This window comes from Callithrix jacchus, chromosome 16 (genome assembly GCF_049354715.1).
Source record: "Callithrix jacchus isolate 240 chromosome 16, calJac240_pri, whole genome shotgun sequence".
NCBI classification, from domain to species: domain Eukaryota; kingdom Metazoa; phylum Chordata; class Mammalia; order Primates; family Cebidae; genus Callithrix; species Callithrix jacchus.
Genome location: NC_133517.1, coordinates 93,856,343 through 93,874,398, shown reverse-complemented (window position 1 = coordinate 93,874,398; position 18,056 = coordinate 93,856,343). Strand labels below are relative to the sequence as shown.

The 18,056-nt window shown below is 37.5% G+C and overlaps 1 protein-coding gene across 2 annotated transcripts in view; it reads left to right on the top strand.

Annotated features, from left to right (window-relative positions):
* ATP6V1C1 (ATPase H+ transporting V1 subunit C1) overlaps positions 1–18,056 on the top strand; it is a 50,062-nt gene that overhangs the window by 22,690 nt on the left and 9,316 nt on the right. Inside the window, exons 4-10 of one of the 2 annotated variants that reach the window (XM_002759317.6) lie at positions 4,232–4,317; positions 6,740–6,834; positions 8,311–8,402; positions 9,453–9,551; positions 11,420–11,488; positions 17,544–17,636; positions 17,725–17,818. In XM_002759317.6, the coding sequence (XP_002759363.1) occupies positions 4,232–4,317; positions 6,740–6,834; positions 8,311–8,402; positions 9,453–9,551; positions 11,420–11,488; positions 17,544–17,636; positions 17,725–17,818 (628 nt within the window). The remainder of the gene's footprint in view (positions 1–4,231; positions 4,318–6,739; positions 6,835–8,310; positions 8,403–9,452; positions 9,552–11,419; positions 11,489–17,543; positions 17,637–17,724; positions 17,819–18,056) is intronic. The other variant, XM_054246349.2, reaches the window with a different exon arrangement.

Genomic DNA, 18,056 nt, shown 5'->3' with positions numbered 1-18,056 from the left:
ATTTATTATTTATGATTGTAGCGTTGTAGTCAGTTTTAAAATCAGAAAGTGTGAATTCTCAAACCTTTTTTTTTCAAGATTGGCTATTCTGGGTTCTTTGCCTTTTTGTAAGAATTTTAGGAACAGTGTCAAATTTCTGCAAGTAAGTAGCTGGAATTTTGGTGGGATAGTGTTGAATCTGTGTATCAGTTCGGGGAGTAGCATCATCCTAGCATTATTGTCTTTGATCTATGAACATGGGATGTTACTCCATTTATTTGAGGATGGTTATGCTTTTTTCTTCAAAATTCAGTTAGAAGAGTTTTTCTAAACTGCAGTTTTTATTACTTTTGAAATTCAGGTACATGTGTATTTGAGCTGAAAATGGTTATAGAATCTTTCATAACTGCATTTTAATTAGTTGGCACAATCAATCTACAGTTCCTTCAGCTCTGGGGATACAAAGCTTTTATCTTAGGATTTTTAGAGGATTTTCTCATTTCTGCTGCTAAAATGCTTTTCTGAATTGATAAAACCACTTCAAGGCAATGGCTGTGGCAATACAGACGGAGATCAGGGTTGCAGGGAGAGATCTTTTCACATAACAACAGGTAGTGAGGAAGTGAACAGATCTAGGATGTATTGATGGTCTTTAATATTTGAATCAAGAAGGCCAGTTAGCAGACGGTTTCACAGTAGATTAGTTAAGAGCTAGTAAAAGCTCAACTGGGACCACACACTTGACCATTAGAATGGAAAAGAGAAGATGAAAGGAAATGCGACTTTTAGGATTATAATTCCATATATTAATATAGAGCAAATGATTACTATGAATTACTATAAATATAGTGGAAATAATTATGATACACTCAAAGCACTAACTGATGGAAAGAATAGTCTTTTGGTTTCTTGCTTATACATTTTTAATGAAGAAAATAAGGAAACTTTTTTTGGTTGTCATCCCTGAAGTGAGTCTTCCCTGAGGTCTCATCTACCTCATTACAGTTACAAGTTATGACAACCAAAGAGACACTGAGAAAGGAGGTTCCTGAGAATATGATTATTAACATTTATTTGTACCCTTATTAGTCACCTTGATGTCTTTATAGTTCTTTCTTTAAATTGTTAATGGATGTCCTGCATTTAAACTTTGCTCAGATTTTAAATTTTATTTATTTTTTATTTTTATTTATTTATTTATTTATTGCATTTTAGGTTTTGGGGTACATGTGCAGAACATGCAAGACATTTGCATAGGTACACACATGGCAGTGTGTCTTGCTGCCTTCCTCCCCTTTGTATCCTTGAGCTCCTGGGCTCAAGCTGTCCTTTCACCTCAGTTTCCTAAGTAGCTAAGACTACAGGCTTGCAACACCACACCCAGTTAATTTTTATATTTTTATTTTTGTGGAGACAGGGTCTCACTGTGTTGCTCAGGCGTCTCAAACTGCTGGCCTTAAGCAATTCTCCCACTTCAGCGTCCCAAAGTGCTGAGATTACAGGTGTGAGTCACCGTGCCCAACCAGCTCGCATTTTTTAGGGAAGGAATCTGAAAAGTATTTAGGGCAAATGTAATTAGTTTGGTGAGCAGAATTTAAAGTTACCTATGCAGTTTGCCAGCTATTCTTTTCTACATTGTTCCACAGGTGCATCTTCCTCAGTCCTCTTGAAAGATCTGAGGATTTTAAAAGCCATGTTTTTGTTAGACTTTGGTAGTATTGACAGATGACAGCTTAATGACTTAAATGCTCCAAGTTTTAAAGTCCAAACATTGTGGAAAATATTTGGTAAATCATAGTTTATACTTTCTTAAAAATGTAGTCATTAGAGCAGATACTTTTGAGGTGACATTGTGTATCTGGACACAGATCCTCTTATAAATAGGCAAAGGGAGATCATAAGATTCTGGGTTATTCAATGTTAAGTTTATAAATTTGACACATGATTCTATACTCTGAAGTACTGCTGTGGGGTAAACGTGCAGCATTTTAGAATGTTCGTAGCAAATGGTTCTGTTTACAAGATGCTTGTCAAATTTTGTGAGGATGGTTTTTCCCTTTTGAAGGAATGGGTGAATTCTGGAGACATAGGCAAGTGTATGTACAAAATGTATAAAACTCAAGTTAAACATGTTGAAGGCTTATGGCTTACATCATTATTTCTGAAATTGTTCTACTTTTTAGGTTTGAGACCACCATTTAGCTCTTCTGTCATCTTTCCTGGCCCTTATTGGTTCCTGTTTAAACTGTTAACAAGTCAGGCTTTGTGGCTCACATCTGTAATCCCCCCTACTCGAGAGACCAAGGCAAGAGGCTCTCTTGAGCCCAGAAGTTCAAAGCTGCAGTGCACTATGGTTGCACCACTGCAGTCCAGCATGAGCGACAGAGCGAGACTCTCTCTTAAAAAAAAATACACACACACTTCCATAATGTATGATAATTAAGGAAGAAATGATCCATCCTATAAGAAGAATAAGGAGACCTTGAAATTACCAGCTAGACAAAAAGATAAAGAATAACAGAGAAGAGGGAGAAAGAAAGTATTTAGCTTTGGGAGGCCGAGGCGGGTGGATCACGAGGTCAAGAGATCGAGACCATCCTGGTCAACATGGTGAAACCCCGTCTCTACTAAAAATACAAAAAATTAGCTGGGCATGGTGGCGCGTGCCTGTAATCCCAGCTACTCAGGAGGCTGAGGCAGGAGAATTGCCTGAACCCAGGAGGCGGAGGTTGCGGTGAGCCGAGATCGCGCCATTGCACTCCAGCCTGGGTAACAAGAGCGAAACTCCATGTCAAAAAAAAAAAAAAAAAAAGAAAAGAAAAAGTTATAGGAATTTCTTAATTTGTCTTCCAGTTTCCCCTTCTAGCCATTGAGCATATGTAGTCATCAGAATACTTGTCCTGAAGCCTGTTTTGACTGTGTTAGGTCCCTGTCTAGAGTGTGGCATCAGAGGCTATGCATCTGCAATCTGGCATCCCACTTTCCTAGCCTAAGCTCCCCTGCTTCTCAGCCTGCTGTTCCCATCAGGCTGGACTCCTCACTGCTTATCCACCTCTGGAGGGTGGATAAGCATCTCTGGATGCCTACTACTTAGCCACCTCTTGTCTTGACTCACACTATGCCCCATGGCAAGAATATGCTTTCTTCCCATGTAATCATTCTTTTAAACCCATTTCTGTCCTTCATCACCTGCTCATGAGCCCTTGGGCTTTCTTGATTACAGTAGCTGCAAGTGATCTCTTTTCCTTCTCTCTCTCTGCAATCTGGCAATCTCAGCTGGCACTGACTTCAGATTGCTTTCTATTTAGTAATTTATATATATTTTAAATCTTTCCAGAGAGATTTTAAGCAATGTATGAAGGTAGCGATTTTGTCTTCTATGATTTTGAAGCCCACCCAGGACCTAGAGGCAGACATGGAGGCAGACGTGGAATGAGGAAAAGGATGCTGAATTCCAAAGTCAAGACAATGTGTTTCTGGTAGTCATGGCTCTGCCATTAACTGGTCTTGTGACTTTGGATAAGTCACTAATTCTTTTATACTTCAGTTTCTTTCTTATAAATGAAAGAATTGACAAGGTCGTATGTAGGTACCTTGGTTTAGGTTGGTGCAAAAGTATTTGCAGTTTTTGCCCCCCCTTCCCCCCCCTTTTTTGGGAAGTAATGCCAGAACCGCAATTACTTTTGCACGAACCTAATAGTTTTGGCATGGCTTCCTCTGTAGCATAGCTCCTTTTAGATAGTAGATGCTCAATAAACAGTTAATGAATTTATAATGTGGGACCTAATTTTTCATCATGACTTACTGCTTATGTTCTTTTGCCTGTCAGATCCCTTTCTTCCTAAGGAAGAGCATTGTCTCGATGTCATAGGAGCACTGTGAATGCTAGTTCCCGGCCTCCTCTTTTGTTCTCAGTCCTTGCATTGTCTAGTTTCTTGGCATATAAATATATGGCTATTTACAGACTGTTTCTCACCAGCTTCCCACGACTTTCTTACTAGACTAGTAGACATGTTGCATGTAGTCTCCTTAAAACCCTACAGTTACTCAGTTGATTTTTGCATGTAACAAACTCTTGGTCCATTTTATCCTTAAAACATTAAAAGATAAGATCCATTTATCATATATTATATGGATAGGCATAATGGGAACATATATAGTCAAATTCATGTCTTTATATAATATGTTCATCATCTACAATGGAGTTTAGATCTTTATTCTGAAAATGGTTGTTGATTTTTTTCTTCTCCAGAGTGGTTAAGAAAGTGGCTCAATACATGGCTGATGTATTAGAAGACAGTAAAGACAAAGTTCAAGAGAATCTGTTGGCTAATGGAGGTAAGCTAATGTTCATGATTTAATTATTATAACTCATATAAAGCGAATGACTAAGCTACAGAAACAAAAACGATTGTCAAAAGTCTGTAGAGGCCAGGTGCGGTGCCTCACGCCTGTCATCCCAGCACTTTGGGAGGCTGAGGCGGGCAGATCACGAGGCCAGGAGTTTGAGACCAACCTGGCCAAGATGATGAAACCCTGTCTCTACTAAAAAAAAAACACAGAAATTAACCGGGCACAGTGGCGGGTGCCTGTAGTTCCAGCTGCTCGGGAGGCCGAGGCAAGAGAATTACTTGAACCCAGGAGGCGGAGGTTGCAGTGGGCCAAGATCGTGCCACTGGACTCCAGCCTGGGTAACAGAACAAGACTCTGTCTCAGAAAAAAAAAAGTCTATAGAAGAGGACACTAAATACAATAGAAAGCCATTAAAATACAATTATTATTACTGAATTTGGTGATACTTCCAGGTACATGCTGTCCCCTGAAGCATGATCTTGTAGAAGACAGTCTTACATAATCTATAATATAGCTTATGAGATGATGGCAAGTCTCCTGCAGGAGCACTATTGTAAAGATTTGCCTTAGTTCTTTCCAGGATCTGTTTGTTCACACATTTACAAGTAAGTTTCCAAGTTGTATATCTCAGCATTGTTCCAGTTGAATACCTGCTGTCTTATATAGGTTTTTGTATTTAATAGTGTATAGCTGTGAAAGCCTTAGAATAGAAATTATTAATTTTATTGCAGAATAGTGCCCCTGTCCACCCAAATTTCATTTTGGCATTCTTTACTTAATACCCAGAAAATAGCCTACTGACTTCTCTGTAGCTAGAAGTCAGTATTTACATACCGTTTGCTCTATGTAGTAATGACTTTATAAAGATGGTTCTGACCCCATTGTTGTCATTTGTACTTGCACTTCTTGTTTTCTTATGAAATGTCATTTTAGCATTTTGCTTCATTTAAAATTAAGCCCATCTTTAGTGATATGTCATTATAATAGGAAATAATGAGCTAGGCATGGTGGCTTATGCCTGTAATCCCAACACACTGGGAGGCTGTGGCAGGAGGATCGCTTGAGTGCAGGAGTTCAGGACAAGCCTAGGCAACATAGGAAGATCCTGTCTCTAAAAAACCCAAACAAACAAACAGAAAGAAAGAAAAAACAATTAGCTGGTTGTGGTGGTATATGCCTATAGTCTCAGCTGGTCAGGAGGCTGAGGAGGGAGGATTGCTTGAGCGCAGGAGTTCAAGGCTGCAATGAGCTATGATTGTACCACTTCACTCCAGCATGGGTGACAGAGCAAGACCCTATCTCTCTCTTTTTTTTTTTTTTTAAAAAAGAAAGAAATAACCCTTTCTTTTCCTCCATTCCTTAATAAACCTCTGGGAGCCTTTCCTTTCATTCTCTATGGGATCATCTGCTCCGATAAGGTCACTGTATTTTAAATACAGTGTTACTGAAATCTCATTTTTTTCTTGCAAATAATAGCTGTTCAATAAATATTTAATCAGTTAAAAATATGGTAACTTATTCCTGTTCTTTATTATCAAGTAATTCTGATCTGATTGTTTACTGTGTCTATTGATTTGTGTTTTGAGAAACAACAGATTTATGGTGCCTTTACTGATCTTCTGTGTATTTCATGAAATGGGTCAGTCAGTCTAGTAGGTGGAGTGGTGGTTGACCAAGAGGGGCAGTGCCTCTAGAGTTGCTTTTGGAAATACCATCTGTGTTGTTGACTCACTTGTATTATGTAAGGAGGTATTGAGAAGAGAAAGATATTTTTATATGAATTACTTTTGTCAGTTAGCACTGCCATACTTAACATTTTGTTTCACTGACCTTGATCCTGCTAGAGGTGAAGTCACTTTGATTACTAAACCTCCAAGGAATAAGTTGTTGAGTATTTCTTTAGCTTTACATGTTTTATTCTTTCCACTTGAAAATGAAAGGGTCCGTGTTTTGAAAATTACTAAAGTGTGGACTCCTGGAAACAATCATCACATGATTTTAACAGACAAGTTTATTTTCGGTTTGTTTGGGTAAGTTATCAAAGAAAGAACATACTTTTGTCAAATTCTGCTTATTGAGGAGACAATTTGAAGTAGTTTCTTAATCTTTGTGTCTCTCTCCTTCATATGACGCATATTAGGAATATGTACATAGTTCATTTTTAAAGTAATCAAATTAGAAGGAGCATCTTAATATGTATTAAATTTTGGGTACGAAGAGATTACAAGGTAAAATTTTGATTAATCCCTGTTACTTAGTATAGTTCATATTTAATCAGGATTCTTCAGAAATAACAGCTTTGCTTATTTCCTCAATGCCAATTTCGGTATTAAAATATACTGCTGTGTAAAAAAACTGAACAATTCTATGGCTTCTCTTCAGTAATTAATTAATTCCTTTATTTTAGTGGACTTGGTTACTTATATAACAAGGTTCCAGTGGGACATGGCCAAATATCCAATCAAGCAGTCCCTGAAAAATATTTCTGAAATAATTGCCAAGGTAAGATGATACTTGAGACAAGTAGGACACATTGATTTTTAGTGGCTTTGCTTATTTTATAATTTTGCTATGAAATACTTTGTAGGTTTTGATAAGGCAACTTAATTATATGTCACAGATAGAAGATATTCTTACTACAACTTTAGACATTAAAATATGTTAAAAAGTATAATGCTTCTGTGTGTAGATTATCTAAGTTATATACTTAGTTATACAATTAAATATTACATAACAATGTTTAAGAAAGTGTGAAAATTCTGTAATTATTATTTATACAAATTTTAAGGGTACCTGAGATTGTGTAGAACAGGAAATTAGAGTCTACTAAGATTTCTTAGTCATTCAGGTAGGTAATAGTAGTCACTGAAGTATTTTTATGTACACATAGTACTTGTTCAAACATTAAACTCTGTGGATTCTCTGGACCTTGAAGCTGATGCATGAACTCACCGAGTTAAGAGCTCCTTTTATATTGAGAAATCCTTGAACTTGAGAGGAAATGTAAAGGTCTGTTTTTTCCCCCCAAGATCTGTTTGTGGAATAAAAGTCTTAACAGGAACTATAATGAGACAGATAGACAAGGACCTGTTAATTGTTTGCCAGCATTCTTATTGACCTGGCTGGGGCAAGAAGTGTGGTTTAAATTATTGGACAAACTTTCCTTGGCTCCCAGTAACTTTAGTTGTGCACTATGCTATATAGTTAAATGTAAATAAATAGACTATGAAAGATTTTAACTAAAGTCATCATATAATTTTATGACTATAGTTTAAGAAAGTATTATTTGATAATATAAAGTGGTGTTCTTACCATGACTGAGCCTTATTTTCTGATCCTTAAGGATTTGATCGTCCGCTTCCTGATGCTGTTGTAGACAGGGGAGCAGGCTTAGAGAGGTGAAGGGACTTGCCCTCGTGCTACACAGCTAATAATGCTAGAGCTATGTTAAACTCAGTTCTTCAAATGTTGTTTACTTCACAGTTTCTCCTAAGTAGTTAGTAGTTTTAGTCTTCTTATGAAAAAGACAGCTTTTGAAACATGAATAAATTCAACCATAATTTTAGTTTTGTAGAAAAATACTCTGTGTAATAGTGATGTTTGCAGCAGTCAAAACTCTTTATGTAATATATTTTGGAAAATACCCTTCAGTCTTATGAATTGTAGCCTTGGAATTAGTAGTCTCCAAAACCAGTAGCCTAGGTTCCATTTCCATGGTTTAAGAAGTAATAATAATTAAAATACATGTAGACTAAAACATTACTTTTGGTAGAAAATATTCATATGGAAATTACATATTAAAAATGAAGTAGGCTGTTTGTACATCACCTTCTAAAGTCATGCTTTTAAAATATAGAATATTCTTACACTAGAAACTAGAAACTTGTGGTTTTTTTTGTAGAAGTTAAAGTTTAGCTACATTGATAGTATTAGTAGGGGCAGATTTGGGAAATTTTTGTCTGTTTTTCTTTTTCAAAGGGAGTAACTCAGATTGATAATGACCTGAAATCTCGAGCATCTGCATACAATAACCTGAAAGGAAATCTTCAGAATTTGGAAAGAAAGAATGCGTAAGCATATCAAGTATATTTGAATAGTAAGAACTGGGGAAACACACTGGCATGCACTGAAGGAGATACTGTGGGGATTTAGTTAGTTTCAGTTTATGTTGTTTCTGTAATCAAATTGGTGTTTCTTTCACTTCATGGAGAAAAATTCACTAAGATAAGTTTATAGAATTCAGACTAGTCAAAATAGATGTGAGGCTGATTTATTGTACTTGCTTTACAGATAATACTTGTGAACTGGGTCCTGGCTTGTCCCTTAATCCATTTGCTATTTCACTGAAAAATAGTCTAAAATTAATTGTTTTAAATGAAATCATAATATAACTGTATAGCAATTACCTATTGCTTAACTACAGAAGAATCCTTTTATGATGTAATAATTATTCTCTCATCTGTTTTCTCAGTTAAGGTTTTTCACTCATTTTTAAAAATAGGACTGAATTGTTTTGGTTGATCCCCTTGTACTATGACTACTACAAGTGCTACTTTAACCATGGAAGTATTCAAGCTGTGCCTTCATGTCCTAGAGGGAAAGCTGGTTGGATACTATCAGTGATACAAACAGGGCAAGACGTATTTATTATAGGAAAGCGATTACTGGAAGACAAATGAAGACTGATTTGAAAGAGTTAATTATTGGGTTAGCTGCCAGAATTGCCTGGTATCAAATGATGCACAAGGAGAGGGAAGAACAGGTGTTGTGCTTAGATGACGTAATTTCATAATTATATGATGGAATAGACTTTAACTGATATCTAATGAGTAGATAGCACTTTTTTAGTCAAGATACTATATATGTACCCAAGAGAAGAGGTGAGTTATAATAATTAAAGAAAACACCAAACACTAGAGGCAGATTTTGATAAAAGATATTTCTTTGGTTGCAAGGGTAGGGTGTATTCAGCTTAATGATGACTTCTTACAAAGTAAAAATGTTAAGACTAATCCCTCTCTTGATAAATGTATAGTATATGTGAATATTATTAGCCTGCTGTTTCTTTGTGTTACAGAAGCACATAATTATCAGCCTAATGATTTTTTTTAATTCCTCAGAGGAAGTTTGCTAACTAGAAGTCTAGCAGAAATTGTGAAGAAGGATGACTTTGTTCTTGATTCAGAGTATCTTGTCACGTTACTGGTAGTAGTGCCCAAGTAAGTCTATTACAAAAGGTTTTACTTGTTAAAATACAAGAAAAATGTTAGCATCTAGTATTGTAATTTGAAGTTGTCCATAAAATCCAAGTGTAAAAAGAATATAACCTTGCCATTCATTCTGTCAATCAACATTTGCTCATGTGGCACATGAAGTAGAAATTAGATCATAACTTGGCAATGGAGACTTCAATTATAAATTGAGTTTCCAAATCAAATTTAGTAGCTTGGTAGAGTTGGCTCATTCAAACATTAAGTAATGGTAAATTATCGATTGTTTCAAAAATGCAGATTTTAGATTTCTCAAAATAGGAAGGTCTTGCATTTTTTTCTGAAAAAAAATCTTTATGACTGGTTAGGATGAATTAAGCCGTATAAGAAGCAAAGAATAGATTAGATCAGAGATTAGCAATTTTTTTTCTATAAAGGGTTAGATAGTAAGTATTGTAGGCTTTGCAAATGATGTGCTCTCTGTCACAACTGCTCCACTGTGTCAACTTTGTGGTTATAGCTGAGTAGCCATAGATGATATGTAAATGAATGGATGTGGCTGTTTCAATAACACTTTATTTACAAAACAGGCTTGGCTGTGGCCATAGTTTGCTAACCCCTGGACTAGATAACCTTTTAAATCTCCTTAGGATTAGGCCTTCTGTGTTATTTAATATTTGATCATAGTTAGTCTTGAATGAAGTGAAATGAAATCTTTGGGTACCTGTAGGAAGACCTGGACTCTGTGTGCATCTGTATAGCACCATTAATGGTTTCACTTTAGACTTAACACACTGAAGTCTTGCTACCTGGGAATGTTTGGGGGATCCAAATTCAGGTGAGGGATTTGGGTCTTTTTCAGAGTATCATTACATGAAGACTTCCTTGCTGTGCTCTGCATTTTTATCTGGTTCAGAGATTGGGAATACTAGAAAATGATGCCTCCATGGAGTTTACAGTGGCTACAATATTATCTGACTTCTGCATTTTCCTCTTTATGGCAGTATGCTGGCTTTTGAATTTTTCTTTGCACATGGGGAAGGCCTTAAATCTAAGAGTTTCACTCCAGAAGTTTTATTTTCTGTTTCAGTTTCAGAACTCTCCTCTGCTACACTGAGACACGATTGTTAATAACAAAATCCTATGTATCCGTGCTTTTGTAGGAAAATAACATTTGCCCAGATAAAATATTTGACTCATTCAACCTTTATTTGAAACTTGGGTGCAAAACCAGAAATTTTAATAGTTTACTGTACCTTGTAATTGAAACATAGGACTTAGGATACTTTACATGATGAATTATTTTCTGCCTTGGCCTATAAACACTGTAATTCTTTGTTTTCATTCTCAAACATAGTTCTCTCTCCCCACATCCTGGGAAGCCAGTGGCCTCTAGAGAAGGTTGTTGCAGAGTGCTTTGTGGCAACGTGGTTTACTGTCACTTACTACCTCATGGTACTCTGTGCTTTCCGTAAATGTAGTTTTATTCAGTCCTTCCTAATGGCCGCTGAGCATGAATGATATTAATTTCAGCATGACCTTTTTAAAAAAATGAGGCACAATACACACAAACTATGTAGTCTGAAATAATTTAGAATCTATACACTGCTTTACTTCCTTTCCAAACCTAGTTCTAGGATGTGCCTCTTTTGCAATAGTTACTGGATGTTGGGTGGTGACATCCGATTTCCTGCATTACTCGGTGTATTTGAAAATCATTCTCAGTAGAAAACCTGAATTTTTTTTGTTAAATGGAGTTGAAGTATACTTACTATAGCCAGATTTCCTATTTATCTCATAAGTTTTTTCTCTTCCTGGATATGGCAGGAAGTAGGTCTCGTTTTTCTCTTTCAATGTGTACTGTACCTTTTCTGCAGGTTAAACCACAATGACTGGATTAAGCAGTATGAAACTCTAGCCGAAATGGTAGTTCCAAGGTCTAGCAAGTAAGTAGTAGTCTTTGTAAAACCATTTGTTGCCTACGATTCCTTTTAGAGTTTGGATATTGGCTTAGGAAATACGTTTGCTGTCTTGCCTTTGGGATAAATTAACCTCATGAGTGAGTTCTGTGAACTCTAGTTGCAATAATTTTAGACCTAGAAGAGCCTTGGCACAAACCTCCTGTTTATAGACTTAGAATTCTGAGGCCAGTGAGGTATTAATAGTTTACCCAGAGTCACACGTGTCATTCGTGGCAGGGCTAGAACTAGAACCTAGGTCTCTGGTGTAGTACTTTTTCTGCCACACTGTGCTGCCTTTTGAAAATGCTTTATTCACTTTTGCATACCTACTATGTGTCTATAATACCTCATTTTACTTGCCAAAGGAAGTGTATCAGAATGGTTTCTGGACTGCCATGTTGAACTCCAAATGTTCACCATCACTTTGAGCTTAGATTTTACCTAATCTGTATGTTCCTTTTATGAAAACAAACAAACAGAAAACCCCTGTTTTATTAAGCACTTTGTAAATTTATGGATTTAACATGCATTATCTAATTTGAAATTTAAAACAAGTCTGTGAAGAAGTGTGGAGTATGGGCAGTTATCATTCTTGTTCTAATAGAAGAAATCAAAATAGTTGCTTACTTAGTTGCCTGAGGCATATGGCTGTGTAAAGTGTCCAGTGGCAGAGTTAGGGGTAGAACTCAAATCTTTTAGTTCCAGATCCTGTACCCTTTTAATACTATTCCATGTCATTTTTTTCTTCTGCCATTGTGACACCAGGTGTTCTTTGAGAAAATATAAATACAATGTATCTCTACCCCAAATGATTCTCATACACACACACACACACACACACACACACACACACACACACACACGCTTCAAGGGGAGGCAGCAGTGTGGAAGATATAGGAGGCAATAAAGAAGTGGAATTAGTAAGGTCAGGCACATGAAATATTTTCTTTTTCAGAGTCATTGTGTCATATGGGAGGTAGCTTAGTATAATGGAAAGAGTTCTGGACCCAGGGATCTGAGTTCTATTGCTGGTTCTATTACTGGCAGAGTCTGTCACTGGTAGGGTTGTGACTGCAGGTTGTCTAGGTTTTTGGTGTTTTGAACAAAGAATTGAACAAAATGCCCAGCAAAGCAAAGAAAAAATGGAGCAACAAAAGAACGAAAGCAGAGATTTACTGAAAATGAAAGAAAGTACACTCCACAGTGTGGGAGCGGACCCGAGCTCAAGGGCCCAGATACAGAATCTTCTTGGGTCCAAATAACTCCTACAAGTTTCCCATTGGCCACTGCATGCTCACCTCATGTAAATGAAGTGGTAGCCAACAGTCAGTCTGATTGGTTGCAGAAAGCAGCCAACCAGAGGCTGAAGTGAAGTTACAAAGGTCACACTCCTGTGCAAACCAATCAGAGGCCAGGGTGAAGTTACTAAGTTATACTTCTGTGAAAATGAAAACTCATTTGGCAATCAGTCTAATTTGTTACATACAGCCAATTTCCCATCTGCCATGTAGGAAAGGTCAAAGGGAGTTCTGGTCCTTTTGTTACTTAGGCATGGAAAGTTAGGGTTTTCCTTTCAATTTAGTTCTAGGAAGTCGGGGTGAAACAGCCTTAGGTTCCCTGCCTCCAGACTCTATTCTCCTGCCTCAGTTCTGCTACCAACTTGCTGTGTGACCTGGGGTAAGTCTTTTAACTTCTCTGGGCCTCATTTTCTTTGTCAGTAAATGAGCATAGCACCTTCCTTCTATATATTATGAAGTTATTTTAAGGCTTAATGGAATATTCAAAATTCAAGATGATGTTACTGTATTTTCACAAATTTTGATCGTTTGAGAACTAAACAACAAACTTGTGCTCATCATGAATTTTTTTTTTCATTTGAGGGAATACCTTTCATTCATACCAGCTCTTCACATGGTAAACTGAAGACTACAGTTGTGTCTTGATATTAGTTTTTCACTTAGGCTGTTGATACTGACAGATCTGTAGGGCATTAAAGCCATAGAGGTTGACTCTGTGTCTAGGAGGCAGGTGGAGGAGGAGAGTGAAGACCCGGTGCATACAGAATGTCCTCCAGAGGTGGACATGTGCCAAGCCAGATGTCCAGGGGGATGGTGTGTAGGCTTATTAAGTAAGCTCAGATTTACTCTGATAGGAGGACTTAAATATTCCATCAGAAATGTACATGTTTGGATGGTCACTTTAGTAGTTTATGGGGAAGATTTCAGGTAGGGAGCAGTTTAATGCAGTGAAGACTTGTTTGCAAATGACTTGTAAGTGCACACTAACCTTCTGAGAACTCCTAGCCTTTCCTTGCTCAGTGAAAACATCTGTTCTCCCTATTTCTCAGTTCAAAGTACATTTGGAATCACTGACTCAAAGACTTACCTGTTTAAATTTAGTTAGAGAGAACATGGCACTAGCCCACATAGCGCTATGAAGAGTATGTGCAGTTCATGTAGGGGCAGATAGGCCTTTTTGAGCGAGCCTGAAATTTTGTCTGCTGTTTAGAAAGATCTCAGTGACTTGATGCTGAATTTTTGGCTTATCGCGATCAACATTTTTGAGTGGTTACTATGAGTTAGTCATTGTTCTACGTGTTTTACACAATTAAGTTAATTAATTATAGGTAGTAGTAATACATTACTTTTTGGAATGATAACTTGAGTGATTATTCTTGGGAGCACTGAAGATGAAAGCGGAATTTTGAGGTAGAATAAATTGAAAAATATTCACTGTAATATTCAGTCTAATATTTTTCAATCTATCCTTCTAACTGTCCTTAAACCTGAAAGAATGTAAAAATTCACAAAATATAACTGTTTGTAAAATATTCAACATCAGCCTGTGGTCAAATATCCACAATTTTATATGGTTAAATCTACTCTTCCCACTCCCACCAGACCTATTGCCACTGTTCCAGCTCTGACTCCCTTGTCCCTTGCCCGGACCATGGTAGTTGACCTTAGCAGTCTCCTTTTCTCCGGTATTTTCACCTCTCATCAGTCTTCCACATTGCTGCTGTTTTCATCTTTGTAACTTACAGATCTGTTACTTCCCTGTCTAAAACGCAGCTTGTCCCTCCCCTCAACATGCACACAGACACACACAGACACACAAACACACACACACACTCTCTCTCTCTCTCTCCCCCTCCAGGCTGGAGTGCAGAGGAGTGATCTCCATTTACCATAACCTCTGGGTTCAAGTGAGTCCCCTCAGCCTTCCAGGTAGCTGGGATTACAGCCATGTGCCACCACACTCGGCTAATTTTTGTATTTTTAGTAGAGACGGAGTTTCACTATGTTGGCCAAGCTGGTCTTGAACTCCAGACCTCAAGTGATCTGCCCACCTCAGCCTCCCAAAGTGCTGGGATTACAGGTGTGAACCACCATGGCCAGCCCATCTGTACTTATTTTTGGCAATTCCTCAAATGCACCATGCTATTCCATTTCTGTATTTATTTGCCTGTGGGGTTCTGTCTGGAACATCCTTCTCTTTTTTGCCTTTCTTTCAGACTTCCACCTGGTATCACCTCTTTGGTGAAACTCCTTTGAATCCCTTCAGATAAAGTTTCTAATTCCCCAGTGTATCACATATATTTTCTGTTACAGCACTTACAACTCTGTTCCGCAGTTACCTGTTTGCGTCTGTTTCCTTTACTAAACCCATTCCTTAGACTGGGAAATGCTGTCTTAGTTTTATACTAATATCTAGCAAGTGCTTGCATTACAGAGCCTCAGTACATATTGAATGATTAAAAGTCTATTACAGTAATGACTTGTGATTTATTTTTTATACAGCTTTAAGAAATACCTTTCCATAGGGGAAAGAGGGAAAGCAAGTGGCATTTATTTTTTCTTAACAATGTGGCATAGTAGGATTTAGTTATAAGATAAGATGGAAGTTTTATCTTGGCCTTTGTCACCATCAGGATTTTGGGTAAGCCATAGGAATTTGCTATGTCCCAGATATCTGCACAATAGGTAGGAACCTGCTTAATAGGTAACCTGCTCATCAACACAGGGCCATGTCAAGCACCAAATGCTTTTGGAAGGTTTTTCAAAACAGTCAAGTATTGGATAAGTTTAAAAGGTTAATATAATGGTATAACATTATTTGTGGCTCTGAAATAGCTTGTCAAGTTAGATTTGGATTTGTTTTGATCTCAGGCAGTTCACACATCCCTGAGTAAATCTTGAAAAAGCAGAAGATCCTTAAAAGTTTTTTTTGATCAAACTCTGTCCACTTGGTAGCTGCCCTTCATTTGGTTTGATGGGCACCAGGAGCAAGAACTAAGGGTAAATGTTTTGAGAAGACACAATTTAACAGGAGGTTTCAGTGTTCTAAATCCAGAGTAGGTGAGTTTTCTCTGCATGTCAGCGATTACAGAGATCAGTGCCCCCAGAGGTGCGTGCTGATCATACACTAGGGAGGTGGCCCAGCTGGCTGGCTGACCAGGAGTGGGGTCGATTCAGTACTTAAAGCCATTCTGTGATTAAACACTGTAGTTGCCTCCTGAATTTACTTGGCTAACCAAGTAAATTCTTAGGCATCAGGAAAAACTACACATGCTTTTTATAAAATTTTAATATAGTATCTTTAAATTCCACAAGCATTCCTCTGTTTTGTAAAACTTATTTTTTCTGATTTCAGAATTAACACATTGTAAATAAAAACTAAACGCTAAAAAACAAAGAAAACAACCAACAACAGGGCACAGGACACTTCTGGTAGTGATGGGCATGTTTATTGCCTAGATTGTGGTGATGTTTTCATGCGTATGTCCACGCTTTGGATTATAGGCATTAAATGAGTACAGTTTTTTGTATAATAATTATATTTCTGTAAAGCTGCTTAAAAAGCACTAACTAAATATTAGAAGACCTCCAATGAGTGAAAGATAGAAAGGGGAAGAGGCTCCTCTCGGTAACATCCCGCTGCCCCAAGGTTATCACTGTGGCGCAGTTGCTGTGCAGCCTCGGCTTCTATACAGGAGGCACTATAGGTGAATCCTCAAAGCCTCATTTGGACCACACTATACACAAGCTGTACCATTCACCTTGCAAACAGTGGACTTTCCCCCAAGGTATTACAGATTTATATGACTATTAAAATCTCCTGGCAGTTGTGTCTGGAAAGGTCTTTCCAGTGATGTCCATGGAGCTGTGACTGAATAGAAGTTCTGACCTCACTGGGCTTTTAGAAAAAGCCTAAAATGGAGCCATGAGGTGCACACAAATACATTTATTCAGACATTATTTAGACAGTTGTGTTTGTCTTTTTTTTTTTTCGACAGGGTCTTACTCTGTCACCCAGGCTGGAGTATAGTGGCACAATCTCAACCTCCCCAGCTCTAGTGATCCTCCCACATCAGCCTCCCGAGTAGCTAGGACTACAGGCAGATACCTTCATGCCCAGGTAGTTTTTGTATTTTTCATACAGACAGGGTCTTGCCACATTTCCCAGTCCAGTCTCAAAGTCCTGAGCTCAAGCAATCACCCGCCTCAGCCTCCTAAAGTGTTGGGATTATAGGCATGAGCCACCACATCCAGCCTGTCAGTTTTCGATTGAGAGGTATCATGTGAGCAAAGGAAAGATCCAAGGTTTGAGGTACTGGTAATGCAGAGAGGCTAGGCTGGGCCTCAGTGGGGCTGAGATGGCCTGGAGAAAGGAAGAATTAATTAGGCTTCCAGAAAAGAAGAGCGCACTTACCAAGGAGACATTGGAAACACACCAGCCTGGCGCTGATAGTGATTGAAAAGTGTGATTCTTACCATTTGGATGCTCTACTGGAGTTAATGTCTAATTTTGTTGGTTAGTAAGAAATAAATGTAATTAGACTGTTAAGGTAGCTTAAGCAAAATATATCATAAACGTTCAGTATCCTCAGTGTTTGAGGCAATCCAGATAGAAAAGCATTGAGGTGAATTGGGAAGGGCATTATACCCCACTTTTCTCTTCCACCTGTTTCTGAATTTTGCCCTTAATATGAAAGACAGCAATATGTATAAATCTTTAAGTGGACTTTTTTTTCTCATAGTGTTCTCTCGGAGGACCAAGATAGTTACCTGTGTAATGTCACCTTGTTTAGGAAGGCAGTTGATGACTTCAGACACAAAGCCAGGGAAAACAAGTAAGATGATTATTATTTTTTGTTTATTTACTTTGTTACATCAGCTGTTTACAACGTGAACAATTTTGTTTTTTTTCCCCAAATTTAGATTCATTGTTCGTGACTTCCAGTATAATGAAGAGGAGATGAAGGCAGATAAAGAAGAAATGACCAGGCTTTCTACTGATAAGAAAAAACAATTTGTATGTGTTTTTAATATTTACTATTATCCGATTAAGCAGAAGAAAAAGTGATATTGCTTTCCTTTGATTTAAAAGAAAGTAAAACTCTGCTTTGGTTTTAAGACATTTGATTTTAGTTTTTTTTTTTAAATTGATTAAATTGATTTAAATGAATTTCTTCTAAAGCTTAACTATTCTAAAGATAATTATTCTTTCTATTTAAGACAGACTTAAACTTCTTCTAGGTCTGTCTTAAATA